We start from the raw sequence: 13,046 nt of genomic DNA, 5'->3' as shown, positions 1-13,046 counted from the left end.
GATGCAGGTGAAGGCGAGCGGGGGGATTAGAGGGTGGGACGACTGTCGGCGGATGTTGGAGTGTGGGGCCACTAGGATCGGGACGAGCTCGGGCGTGTGGATTATGCGGGAGCTGAGGGAGAGGGAAAAGGACGCGGAGAAAGGGGGGAGGGAGGGAGGCGGGAAGAGGCCGGGGGTTACGCGGTTGTATACTGATGAGGAGGTGAGCGGGTATTGAGACGGGGGGAGGGGTTGTGCATGAGCGGGCCTTTTTTGGTTGCCTCTTCTGGTGCATTTCACCAAGTCTACCGTCTTTGATGGATCCTTACTTTTCTGGTTGGAGGCTGCAGCAAGGCAACCAGATAGAGACGCGAGACCAACAGCAGGGAAAACAAATCAGTTTTTAGTTTAGAAGCATGATGCAGCCGGTAGACCATATAGAATGATGAGGCGGCGCAGAGCTGACCTCGATCGCATCCTCACTGTCGTCTGCCAGCTTCCGGTGGAGTGGCTGTAAAGGGGGTTCGCACACAGAGGAATGAAGACATTGGCAATGGAGGCGCTTGTGGCGGCGCATTGGCAGATGCATAGCGATAGCAGGCGCTAATGGATGCGTTCGGATTCAATTGTTCAGCTTTCGGTTGTCTTGCTTTGAAACGCTTCCAGCGCCATCTCGCAACCCCTAAAGAATCCGGCTGTGCCAGTGATACGCCGACAATATCCCCTTGTACATGATGCCCCCCAGTGCTTGTGACCCTAACTACGCGCAGCTGTCTTTGAAGGTTGATCTTCCATCTCTTCTGCCTTTCCCCTCGCTCCTCTACATCGAGCGCATCGGTATCAGCAAATCAACTAAATGCTGCTGATGCCCACCAAAACCCTCCCAGCAGCTCCCTCAGCCCACCCAAGTACTCCCAGCAACTGCAGCCGACTTCTCAAACGTCTCCCTCAACCCCTCCCTCTTAAACGCCAACAACTTCTCCTCCGCCTCCTTCGCCTCCTCCGCCCAATCCGGCGCCTCGCCACCCTCCGCACCCCTCTGGCCCACCGACCAGAACCCGGACCAGCTCCCACCTTGCTTCCCAGCGCCCGCCCTAGCACCACCGTCACTTCCCCCCTCCTCCTTCGCAAGCCTCTCAAGCATCAGCACCATATTACTAAGCCCCGTCTCCAGACACTCCGCACACCTCGCCTTCTCCTGTGGCGCCACAACCGCCTTACTCCTAACCCCCCTCTCCGCGGCCTCGACCGCCTCGCGCGTCCATCTCAGCCCGGCTTCCCGCTGCCCTGGGGAGGTCGCGAATAAGATCTCGCCGATATACGTCATGAGCCCGGCCTCGTCGCAGCTGGTCCCGGGGGCCCGGGCTAGCGGCTCGTTTCCCGAGGGTGGCGGATCGGGGTAGCGGGTGGGACGGAGGAAGGAGAGGAGGGAGGATGCGAGGGCCATGAGGCCTGCGTCTGAGAGTGCGGCGTCGGAGGAGGAGGCGCGGGAGGGAGTTGCGGTAGGAGGGGCGAGGGGCGCGGAACGGTAGGCGCGGAGTACGGATAGGAAGATTGGGAGGGCCTTGTCGACGGCGCCGGTGCGGGCGTGGTGGAGCGCTAGCTGTGTGGTTGCGTGCGCGAGGTTCGGGGTTATAGGGGCTGGGGAGCCGGAGTCTGTGGATTTCAGCACGCCGGTGCTGGCGTCGATGATGGTTTGTGAAGGTGCTGGGACGGCGGAACTGGCGATGTCGATGCCCCAGCGGTACATCTCGGCCGCGGTGTCGTGCAAGCCTTTGTAGTCTAGCCAGTCGCCGTAAGCGAGCGCGGCGTCGACGCGTTGCCGGGTCGAGAAGCCCTTCGAGGTGAGGATCTTGACGTAATAGCTCTCCGGTCCTTCCCACGCTGGTTCGCAGTTCTCTTCCAGCGGCGCCGTGAGAGCTCCCGGTGGACACGGCCGGGGGTTAGGATTGCTGGGCCCAATCACCACGTTGGCGGGGAAGGCGCGGTTGCGGGTCTTGTCGCGGACCCAGGTGTCAAGGTGCTCGGCGCATCTCGCCAGATGCATCAACGTCTCGAAGTAGCCTCGTCTCCACGGCTCGCTTTTGGCGGTGAGGTCGTATCCGGCCTTGCCGGCTCCAGGCACCAAGATGCCGCCTTCCTCCTGCTCGACGAGGCCCTTGCCATCGCGCTTGGGATCCTCGAGCCGCCGTAAGACGTGCCGGAACATGTTCGCCGTGCTCGCCCAGTCCGTGATTCCCGTGCCGTTGAACTCCGGGTCCTCCTGGGCTCGCGCGCTGCGGTACGTCCGGGCCGCCATGAAGCTCCAGTCCGGCGGGCTGGGAAACTGCCGCTGCAGCTTCTCGTCGTGGACACCGATTGCAATGATGCCGACGAGGACGAGGACGGTAAATATGCCGGCGCCGATCTTGATGCCCCGCTTCAGCTCATCGATGAGGTAACGCTTGCGTTCGGTGGTGAGAAGCCGAGCGAGCTGGAGGCGGTAGACGTTGTTGCGAGCTGGGAGATGTCGGGGAGAGTTCAGGAAGGGGACCTGAGGTCGGAGAGCGGGTTGTGATATGAGGAGGAGCTGGGAGTTCTGGGTGAAAAGCCTGGGCTTCGGTGGCTGCAGCTGGATGTTCGGAGGTCGGAGAGGGCGCAGAAGCGGACTTATCCGTCGGACAGAGGCTCTCGGTATATACATGGCGATGAATTGGAGGGGATGAGGGGGGATGAGGGGAGGATTCGAGAGTATTGATGGTGATGGGGTCGAGATAGGAGCATCTCCGCAAGATGCAAGCTCGGCGGTGGCGTCCTTACTAGGCGGTGACCGGGGGCGGGGGCAGAATTGCCGGCGCAAAGAAAGTTCGAAACTGAATTTCGCAACTCAACGTCACAAATCTCCGAGATTCGAGATTCGAAACTCGAGTAGGATGTCTCACAGCACAGAATTCGAGGCGCAAGGCGTACTTCGCGAGAAGAAGGAGAAGAAGAGCAAGGGCAAGGAGAGTCGAGAGGAGAGGCGCAAGCGTAAGGAAGAAAAGGAAGCAAAGCGCCAGCGCAAAGCAGAGAAAGAGGCCAAGAAGTCGAAGAAGAGAAAGCACGACGAGCTCGACGACGATGTTCCGGAGCAAAACACGAAGCCAGAAGCTCAGCCAGTGGAGCGATCGTCGAAGACATCCAGCACCGCAGCCCCAATTGCAGACACAGCAACCGAAGAGCGCAAGAAGTCGAAGCGGCGGAAGAAGAGCAAAGCCACCACTGGAGATGCAGACACCAACCCGGATGCAAACAAAGCAACGGACGCTTCCAACGGCGAGGTACAGCCAGAGGCTGGCGCAGAGGAGCCTGCAGCAGACACGACCGCCAGCGCAAAGTCTCAGCGCTTCATATGCTTCATAGGCGGGTCCCCCACACTCATCGGATCCACTCTATGACATTATCGCTAACACTCCCACTCCCCACAGGCAACCTCCCCTACACCGCCACCGTCGACTCCGTGACCGCCCACTTCTCCAAAGTGTCCCCGACCTCCGTCCGCCTCATGACCGACAAGGCAACCGGCAAGCCTAAAGGCTTCGCCTTCATCGAATTCGACGCCTACGACCGCATGAAGACGTGTCTGAAGCTATACCACCACTCCTCGTTCGACGACGGCATCGCCCAAGCCCGTAAGATCAATGTCGAGCTTACCGCCGGCGGCGGCGGGAAGAGCGAGGCGCGCAAGGAGAAGTTGCAGGTTAAGAACGAGCGGCTGAGCGAGCAGCGCAAGAGAAGGATGCTGGAAGAGGAGAAGCAGAAGGCGAGGAGGGAGAAGAAGGGGAGGGGTAAGGGGCAGGCTGATGGGCCCGAGGGGGCGGCTGGCAAAGAGAAGGAAGCCGCGCAGGTGCATTCAACTCATGAGGAGCCGAGGCCGAAGCACGACAGTCATGGTATCCATCCGAGCAGGCTGGCGCGGATGATGTGAACGCCGTGACCGTTTTGACGGCTATAGGGCTACGGGTCCAGCGATTAGTGAACGTCGCAACCGGACATGCCTACTCGGCCAAGGTGTTGTCTCAACTCTGTCCGCTCGGGTTGAGGGTCTGCAGACAAGCCGGATCATTGGAGCGTCGGCTTAACTGCCCGAGTTTAGCTTGGGCCTCGGATGATTGAGACGCTAGAAGCAACAATGCCGACCTTAGAGAACCCTATACTGGTATCGAGTTGTCCGGGAGAGTCGCGGTGTTGTTTGGATAGCCATCAGATGTACGCCAAATGTGCGTCGGCGGAGCGCAGCATGCTTCAAGTGACTGAAGCTCCGACAGTACGGACTCTGTACCTTACGAAGTGTGGAGTCCAGATCCGTGTGTTCACGGATTGTCAAGCATATATGTAATAAACCTATATTGTTTCTCCTGCCGGTCAGCCGTTTTCCTGCCGTGGCGGTTGAATCCTCATAGCAGTCCAGACATCGTAGCAAACACTATTAAGACCAAACTATATCTGTGTGATACGATCATAGGACATGCCGATGAAGTACAAACATATCCAAAACTTCTAGACTCCTACCTCGCCAGCACACCCTGCCCGCTCCGGCCATGAATTCAGGACCCCATCCAGGCGGCCCGCGCCACGTCCAGTCCTCACAGCGTCACCGAAATCAGGTGACATACTTGCGAGGACTTCGCCGCGTGGAGAACTGCACAGATCATGGGAGAGCTTTACCGTCGCTGGGAAACTGTTCGTGGGTAGGACGATGGGTCATTGTTGTACAAACTCCTCCGCGCTGCCTGGACAGCGTTCCGGAACATGTTCGTTCTCGATGATGCGGACATCAGAGGAGGATGGGAGCGTCGCTGTTCCATTGCGGACGGGATGTGCGAAACTTAGATGGCTGGTTGGCTTCCAAGTTGGAGGCACGAAAGGGTTAGTAGCGGAGTAGAGCTGTGCTGACGGTTGGGGGTAGTTGGATTTATCGACAAAAGGCGTCTCCAAAGGGTAGGGATGAGTGGTCGGACTTGATGAGTGTAGTTCAGAGCATGATTACTGGTCGAGATGGCGAGAAGTTTCGAAGAATAGTACAGTATTAGTAGGTTGATTACATATAAGGCCGATTCGGCACAACCAACAAAAGAAATTCGTACGACTCGCTCGACCGACTGGACATTATACATGTGACGTCAACTCCGTTACAGGACCCAAACTAATTACCACAATGCGCCGCCTTTTGCACAGAAAATTAAAATTTGTCCAGTTCTTCAGTCATCCGTTAGAGAGGGCTTATGGTGGTCTGAAGCGATAGCACCCTAAACCGACAGAGCACCCCTTTACGAATAGTCATCCTTAACGCGGCGCTGGCTCTCGCCATCGATGAAGCTGCCGCGCGACCTAGTACTTCGCTTTCGGCCAAGGAAGCCACCACCGCTCTTCGACGAGTATTTATCCTTGCCTACTCGACCAGACAAGCAGAAGAGGATCGTGGAGAGGAAGTAGCAAGCCACCGCAGCCCAGGTGAATCCGTATGCGTACCTGCCGAGCTGGGCGTCCTGCCCGTTACTTCGGAAGCGGTTGCGTCCGAGGACCGTCCATGCACTGCGAATATATGTCAGCATGCGGTTTACCGGAGGGCGAGGAGTGTGGAATTCTTACGTCATGAGTGCCGCGGCGGTGGCTTGGAACAAGCAAGCGAGAATCGTATTCAGGCCAGAGATGTACCCACCGAGCCGGCTGAAGAGCGCGAGTAGTCCGGTGAGCAAGGCGCAAGAGGCGAAGAACAGTGCGATGAGGTAGAACGCGAACATGCAGCGGGAGAGGTAGAAGTATTCATTTGTGCTATTGAATCGTCAGATCAGGATCGCAGTCAGCTTTGATATGCGCCTTACCCGGTGAACCCCGGAGGAACGCCCTCGGTCGTGCCGAAGTTCCGTGGTGGATCAAACGGCAGCGCAGGGACGACTGCGCCGCAGTTGCCATTGCGCCCGTCTACAACACCACAGATGGCCCAGAACGTCCATCGCGATGGGTTGCGCGGCGCAGGAGTGATTCCGTTGGTGGATACTTGGAGGAAGTATACTAGGTTGACGGGAAAGGCTTGGATGCCGCCGGAAAGCACGACGAGGAATTGGAGGAGGAGACCGCCGGCGAGGAGGATGAGGGAGATGAGACTGAGGATGGGTCCTGTTGCTGTCAGTGCGAGGCTTGAGGGTTGTTGGGTGAATGTGCTCACGAGCAGCAGCCATTTCGTTGGATTAGGGCTGAGGTATAATGATCGTTGCTGTAGCTAGCCGTCAGCACCTACTCCAGCGTGTTTGACATTCTGTCCAATAGACACCGTACCTTGACTTAAAGATGAGACGTAGGGTGTAGGAGAAGGAGGGTTGTCGCGAGTTAAGAATGGGATGGGACGGGTTGACGATGTTCGGGTGGAGAGTGACGTATGGCAAGGCCTAGAAAGCTTCCAAGCTTGGTGACTTTTGGCGAACGTCATGCGGCAGGGGGGTTGTGAGACTTTTCCGCGGGCACATAAAGTGCAGCACACCAGTGTAAGCTGTTGTTGATTCACATCATTCCCAGCAGTTCAATACCTCACTGCAGAAGTGAGCGCGTCCATCGCATTCACCAATTCGCGATGGAAACAGCCATCTTTGTGCACAGCATTTGCGATGCAGACTCGTGGACCGATGATGATGCATGCGCCTTTGCAGGGGCCCCCGGTCCATCAACGGCTGCGGCCGAGAGATGGCAAGCCACCAATCCTGATTCGGACGTGCTCACAGCTTGTGACGTCCGAAACGGTGCTGCTCCGACTTCGCGGGCCGTTTTGGTGCTTCTGTGCTGCCCAGGTGATCCTCCCCAGAACATGAATTTCGGAGGCTGAAGTTTCATGAGGATGATCCCCAGAGCAAAAAGATTAGAAGATCGGTCGGGAGAGCTGCTGCTTTATCACGCAGACGCTTGCATGACTCTATCCTCGTAGCCCACGGGAGAGGAAGTTTCGAGCATCCTTCCTGACATCTCTCCATCGTTCAATATTACCAGACGAGCACGAAAGAAGACGTGCAATGCTCGTCGAATGCAAGAGTGAGTGTGCTACAGGCGTTGACGTCTTATGAAAGGAAACAAAGTGGTTCGACTTATCCGATCATATTCCGACTTCGTTCGTTGTAGGTAAGGTATCTCGCACTCGCGAAAAGATAAAACCGATCGGCCTGATATTGCAGCGCTACCCTCTATACGCTTATGCTGCCTCTTTTCCGAGCCTTACTCAAGAGTTATCTCGATGTGGTATTCTCGCAACTGCGTGGCTGTCATCTTTGCGGCACAGTTCGTTGACGGCGTCTAATTTAAGGTGGCTGCGCCGCATCCTTTAACCTTCTACGAAATGCTGCCGGATCTCTATCTCCCTTCCTAGCATTACTTTACTGACTGCTACATCTCTCTGATGTCGCCCAACTGACCCTCGACTGTGATTCCGAGCAACGGTTGAAATATTTCAGCATTCAGGTACCGATGCAACATGTTTTCCGCGGCAATGGACCCGAAACAGCCGCTTCCGGGATGAGAAGCAGGTATTCATCATAGTCCACCACATCATCGCCGTGTCTCCTTCCGCTTCTTCCTGTGCGCCTCAACGTTCTTCGCCTTGGCGCTTTGTATTATCCTTTACGGGGTCTACGTTTTCCCACGTCTCAGCTCTGCTCGTCCCCGCAACAGTGCTATTAAGAACCCAACCCACAGCCTCAACAACACCATTGCCCCCTCATGGCCCCCCGGCGCTGGTTTCGACCTCACCCCTACGTACGGCACCGCAACCATCCGCCTCTTCCCCAACACCACCATCCATATCGGTCCTATCCCCGGCTCCACAGAGTACAACAACACAATGCACAAGCTGTCGCTCAAGAGCTCCAAACACACGGCGCCGCCGTACAACTAGTGGTACGATCCTCCTGGTGGCATGTTCGCAGGTTATTACGATATCCCTCGCGAGTTGAAGCGTCGGCTGCGCAAGCGGCTGGGTCTGCCGGCTACCCCTGAAGTTGGGACGCTGGCGGGGATGTTCACGGTGTTGAGAGAGGATGTAGAAATAAAGCTGAGAAGGGGGATTGGGGAAGTAGTAGTGACGACTGCGAATATCGTTGCGTTGTACGATGAGGTGGAATATCCTTGTCTGACGCACTTTCCAGCATGGTGGAGATAGGAGCTGAAGTGTACCAGGACCTCTACGACGCGGCAGAGTTCACAGGCCTCACCCTCCTAACCAACAAGCGATTCGCCCGCCAACCCCGCCACAGGGACGCCGCGATCGTGGGCTACGGCCTCGGCGTCTGCAAGTCTTCCACCTGCCCCCGAGAATGCGTGGCCGAGGAGCACGGGATGCCGGAGCGCAGCGCCCTCTCTATCCTCTTCACCCGCGCCGTGCTATCCATCGAGTGTAGCGGCAGAAGGAAAATCGCGGAAACGCACATCCCGTACTGGCAGCAGCATCCCAGCAACTTCCATGACGATCTCGGGCTCGAGGCGTATGAGAGGCTGACCTGGGGTCCGGACTCTAGGAGACTGTTTTGGGCGAGGGTCAGGTACGCGGTTGATGAGGCGGCTGTGTCACGCTGTTACTCGCACAACGTGACTGACGTCCTGTTGTTTGGGGAGGCGGCGGATAACGAGATGTTAAAGAAGGTGGCGCTTGAGGCTGCGATGGCGAGGCGAGGGGAGCAGGTAGAGGAGCCGAGGTTCTGGTTGAAAGAGGGTGATGAGAGGTTGTTTGTTGCTAGTATGGGTGCGGCGGAGATGGCCGTGAGAATTTTGGCGGAACACGCGCCTTGTGAGGGTTGATACTGGGCTCGTATTTACTTCCTATCCGTCTCCGCATTTCTATATACATGCTCTTGCAAGAGCAATCAGCGCTTCAAAAAGGCTGCCAGCAAACACAACCGGACCCCTAGTTGATAACCTCATAGTGTCCCATCTTCCTCGGCGGTACGTGGCGGAAGAACATAGTATCAATCTCATTGAAAGTACGTCCCTTCAATTCCGGCACATAGATGTAACTTCCAAAAGTCGCAATGGCTGCCAGGCCGCCAAATATGAAGCCAACCTTGCCTTTCAGGTTACCCTCGTCTGGGTTCACCATGTACGGAATGGCGAAGTTCATGGCGATGCCGAAGACTGCCTGTGTGGCTGTCGCCAAGGCCGTTGTATTCGCTCGGAGACTCGTGCTAGAGGTTTCGCCTAGCAGCACAAAGGCCATTGCGCCGATTGTCAGGAAATAGACGAAGGCGTATATGACGGTGCAGGAGGCTTGGACCCATTTGGCAGCGCCGGTGGGGACGACATCCATGATACCGATTACGAGAAGAAGAACCGTGAGGGCGCCCATGCCACCAACGAAGATCTTGCGACGGCCGTATGAGTTGACGACAAACCAACTGCAAAAGTTGCCTAGCACGCCACAAGCAGTCACGCCAACCCCTAGGTCGAACGAACGAGCGGTATCCAGTCCTGCAAGCTGAAAGAAATAGGTCGAGTAGCCGAGCACAAAGATTATGCCGACGAGATGTTGACAGGCAAAAACGCCCACGGAGATGCCAGTACGGAGAAGGTTGGTTCCGCGGAAGCAATCAACGAGGCTCGCTTTCTTCTGTTGTAACTCTTCTTCAATAGTGGTTTGGAGTGCGGCCAGCTTGGCGGAGACGTCAAAGTCCTTTCCCCACAATCTCTGGAGAGACCGAAGCGCTTCTTCGTCCTTGTTCTTCCGGACAAGGTACCACGGCGTTTCCGGAACGAAGGGCAGGCCGGCCAGGAGGAAGGCGGAGAAGAAAAGCTGGATCGCAAACGGTCCGGCGTATGCCCAGCGATCGTCACGGGCGCCGAACCCCTTGATGACGCCGTTGGAAAGGAGTTGACCGACAGCGATACCCAGATTGATGCCTGCAGTTGAGATGCCACGAAGCACAACGGGCGTAATCTCGCTACAGGCCAACGGGCCGAGTGTGAGGTAAAAGCCAAGCCCGAGACCGAGGATGAATTTCGAAGCGACGAAAGCGCCGCGACTCGTAGAGAAGATCTCACCAACAATACCGCCAGTACAGACAATGATTGCCGCAAGCAGAGATGCCTTCCGCCCGATTCGATCGGCAATCCAGCTGCAGAGGAAACCACCAAAGAACTGGCCGACGGCACTGACGATGTTAAAGGCGATCAACCAGCTGGCAGGGATGACTGGCTCGCCATCAAGCATGTAACCAAAGTCGCGTCGAAAGGCAGGAACCGAGATCATGGCGCCATTGACTTGGGCATCAAAACCCCTATTCCAGCTGTCAGCGTCTGTTCTATGTATTTGTGCGGATGGCGACGTACCAGCCGACCGCACACATAGCCCAGTAAAAAGACCACCCTATTAGAGCTTTGTGGTGTTTGAAAACGTAGCGCAGTGTGAGCTGATGCTCTTGCTCGTTGTCGATTGTTGCCCCAAATGTCTCCTTGACATGGCTAGCAGAGGCGACTGAGGCGCCTCTCTTCTCTTGATATTCAGCGGCTGTGGCCTTGTCCATTGCTACCGGATAGGCGGTGTGCTACTTCTAGATAGTAAGAGTGTAACTGTCCAGCCGTACTAGCGATTCTGTTCAACGTGGAGCGGATACCCATGGGCATCACGACGTTTTTATCCATGAATGATACCATGCAGCCGGTACTTGCACCCTGCTGCTGGGGAGCACATTGTACGCGATACTCCGCTAGCTGGCCTTCCCCGGATTTTCATTTCTGGGGTACTTGTCGTGCTAGATCGCATCTGAACTGCTCAAACAGAAGCGGACAACCAAACGCGATGGTCCGCACCGGGTGGCGTGGATTGCTGGCTTCCCATGTCTGCAAGCGAAAGAGCTTGAGCGACATTCCGCGATGAGGGGTTTGGACCACCGTCGCGGAGTGTCGCTTGTACAGCTTAGCAGCCGCGGAACGTCGCTCATCTAATGACTGACTCCATCCATCAATTCTGGATATCTCCACAACGTAATGCATGCAACACTTCGCGGAGCCCTGCATTCCTGTACCGAGCGCGCTTCATCCTCGATTCGACCACCATTGAGCCGTCATTGAGTCTCATGGCCTCTGTGCAAGGCCTGCTCATAGACGGCATTGAGCCAACCTCGCTATCAGCCTCGGATGCTTCCCCAGGGCAGCAACCTCGGAGAAAGCGGCCAGCTCCACGAGGCACGGCGTCTTATCCTCGCAAAAGAGCCGTTACCGCTTGTCAAGTTTGTCGGGCCCGGAGGACCAAGTGCGACAACCGGAAGCCGTCATGTTCTTTCTGTGCAAAAGTCGGAGCACAATGCATCCAATCGCCTGTGGATCTCTCGAGCTTTGATCCGGCCAGTCTGCGGATTCTCGAGCGCTTGGATGAGCTCGAGGAAGTGGTGCGCTCTAGCAGCTCGAGTGGAGCAAGCCAGCTTCCACAGCACGATGACTATGTGCCAGGAACCACGCCTCTTGGATCTCACACGGATGTTGACCGCTCGAAATTCCGGCCGCAAACGATAGAGAATATCCTCGAGTGGCCATGCTTGCAGCTGAATAGCATTCAGGACCAGAGTCTTGCCTTCCAACTTCGTTGGAGACATGCCGAGTCCGTAACTGTACAGGCGTCCACTTCGCCAGCATACCTCGCAGACGAGCTTGAGCCGCAGCATACCAAGGTTCTTCTCGACAACTTCTTCAATCATGTTCACATCAAGAATCCTGTCCTGGACGAAGTGCAGACTCGTCGGATCGTCACTCGACTATGCCTTCATGGTGTTGACTGGTCCCCTGAATCGTGCATCGCGTTGTTGGTCTGCGCGCTCGGCGCGATCGCGACTCCGTTTGATAGTAGTCAGGTTGTTACTCAAGATTCAGAGGCATACGCTACCGCAAAATCATTCTACAGTGCGGCACGGAAGCGGCTTGGTGTAGTGCTAGGCACATCTGGTGTGCTTGAAGCGCAATGCCTCTTCCTTGCGGGGGCGTACATGATGTGCATCTTCGAGCGGGTCAAAGCCTGGAGATTCTTCATGCAGTCGCTTGCGTGCTGTCAGGAATTCGACTTCCTGCACCGGTCTCGAGTAGGATCGGACGGCATTCATGACAATATACATGCTTACGGAATGCAAGATTACCAGAGCCAACAAGCCTCAACTGCGGAACAAGCCATTTACTGGTCCGCGTGGAAATCCGAACGTGAGCTTCGGCCAGATCTCCAAGCGCCAGACTTCCGTCTTCCGAAGACTGAGGTTGCTATATATCCCCCATTCTTTCCCACGCCGCCCGCACCCAGCGAGGATCTACAAAGCGGTTTGAGCGACGAATACAAGCAGCGGGAACGCGTCTCATGGTATTTCTACCTGTCGGAAATATCGTTACGGCGCCTTTCGTCGCGCATCGCGGATGAGATCCTTGCGTTCCAGCCTCAATATGACGAGACTCTCCTCGAAGGACTTGCGAAAGCCACATCAGAACACGAGGCGCAAGCCGACGAATGGGTGATGGCTCTACCTGAAACTATGACATTGCAATCTTCTCCAAACGAGGATGATGTTTGCAAGTTCGTCCTCCGTGGACATCTGATCAATCTCTATGAGACAATCTACTGGCCTTTTGTCGATGCAGTAATCAATTGCCCTCCATGTGGCAGCGGCATTCACTGGAGCCCTCTTCTTCGAAATCTGGCCCATAAAGGGCTCCAGAAGCATATTGAGAGGCTACAGGTCAATCGGCCGGGCTTCCGGCACAGGCATCACGGAACTCCGAGTATGATTTATACCTGCACCAGGAGTGCGATGGTGCTGGTTGCAGCAGCATTAGTAGCCAAGGACAACACAGAGCAAGGACTATCACTGCCACTCGAGATGCCGCCTGATTGGCAGAACGCTGTGGTCGCTGCGATGGAGCTGAACAGATACTGGGAGAATGAGTCACTCGAAAGTAGATCGATGCTACATATGCTTGAAGTATTGTGGCAGAGTGTCAGATAGATCGAGGTTAAGGCTAAGGAACGGTACAGAAGATACTCCTTGGTTTTCTACCGTTCACGGCTGTCGGTCTCTTTCCAGCAAACGAGCTGGTTCGGG

General features: G+C 56.1%; 6 protein-coding genes across 6 annotated transcripts; 3 read left to right on the top strand and 3 right to left on the bottom strand.

Moving 5' to 3' along the window:
• Window positions 1–874: 874 nt before the first annotated feature.
• W97_06777 (uncharacterized protein) lies at window positions 875–2,662 on the bottom strand (the record flags this gene model as incomplete). Its single annotated transcript, XM_007784761.1, has 1 exon — window positions 875–2,662. One exon carries the CDS (start codon window positions 2,660–2,662, stop codon window positions 875–877), a length of 1,788 nt encoding a protein of 595 aa, XP_007782951.1.
• A 229-nt stretch (window positions 2,663–2,891) lies between these two features.
• W97_06776 (uncharacterized protein) lies at window positions 2,892–3,925 on the top strand (the record flags this gene model as incomplete). The annotated part of the gene is made up of 3 exons (XM_007784760.1): window positions 2,892–3,278; window positions 3,361–3,364; window positions 3,426–3,925. 3 exons carry the CDS (start codon window positions 2,892–2,894, stop codon window positions 3,923–3,925), a joined length of 891 nt encoding a protein of 296 aa, XP_007782950.1.
• A 1,342-nt stretch (window positions 3,926–5,267) lies between these two features.
• On the bottom strand, window positions 5,268–6,179 carry W97_06775 (uncharacterized protein; the record flags this gene model as incomplete). Its single annotated transcript, XM_007784759.1, has 4 exons — window positions 5,268–5,532; window positions 5,590–5,772; window positions 5,823–6,117; window positions 6,167–6,179. The coding sequence occupies 4 exons, from the start codon at window positions 6,177–6,179 to the stop codon at window positions 5,268–5,270; spliced, it is 756 nt and encodes a 251-aa protein (XP_007782949.1).
• Window positions 6,180–8,127: 1,948 nt separating this feature from the next.
• On the top strand, window positions 8,128–8,775 carry W97_06774 (uncharacterized protein; the record flags this gene model as incomplete). Its single annotated transcript, XM_007784758.1, has 1 exon — window positions 8,128–8,775. One exon carries the CDS (start codon window positions 8,128–8,130, stop codon window positions 8,773–8,775), a length of 648 nt encoding a protein of 215 aa, XP_007782948.1.
• A 106-nt stretch (window positions 8,776–8,881) lies between these two features.
• On the bottom strand, window positions 8,882–10,493 carry W97_06773 (uncharacterized protein; the record flags this gene model as incomplete). The annotated part of the gene is made up of 2 exons (XM_007784757.1): window positions 8,882–10,247; window positions 10,300–10,493. The coding sequence occupies 2 exons, from the start codon at window positions 10,491–10,493 to the stop codon at window positions 8,882–8,884; spliced, it is 1,560 nt and encodes a 519-aa protein (XP_007782947.1).
• Window positions 10,494–11,045: 552 nt separating this feature from the next.
• On the top strand, window positions 11,046–12,950 carry W97_06772 (uncharacterized protein; the record flags this gene model as incomplete). The annotated part of the gene is made up of 1 exon (XM_007784756.1): window positions 11,046–12,950. The coding sequence occupies one exon, from the start codon at window positions 11,046–11,048 to the stop codon at window positions 12,948–12,950; it is 1,905 nt and encodes a 634-aa protein (XP_007782946.1).
• Between the last annotated feature and the right edge of the window lie 96 nt (window positions 12,951–13,046).

Source organism: Coniosporium apollinis (assembly GCF_000281105.1).
Source record: "Coniosporium apollinis CBS 100218 chromosome Unknown supercont1.36, whole genome shotgun sequence".
NCBI classification, from domain to species: domain Eukaryota; kingdom Fungi; phylum Ascomycota; class Dothideomycetes; genus Coniosporium; species Coniosporium apollinis.
The sequence above is the reverse complement of the archived record's forward strand: the minus strand, read 5'-3'. Positions and strand labels throughout refer to the sequence as shown.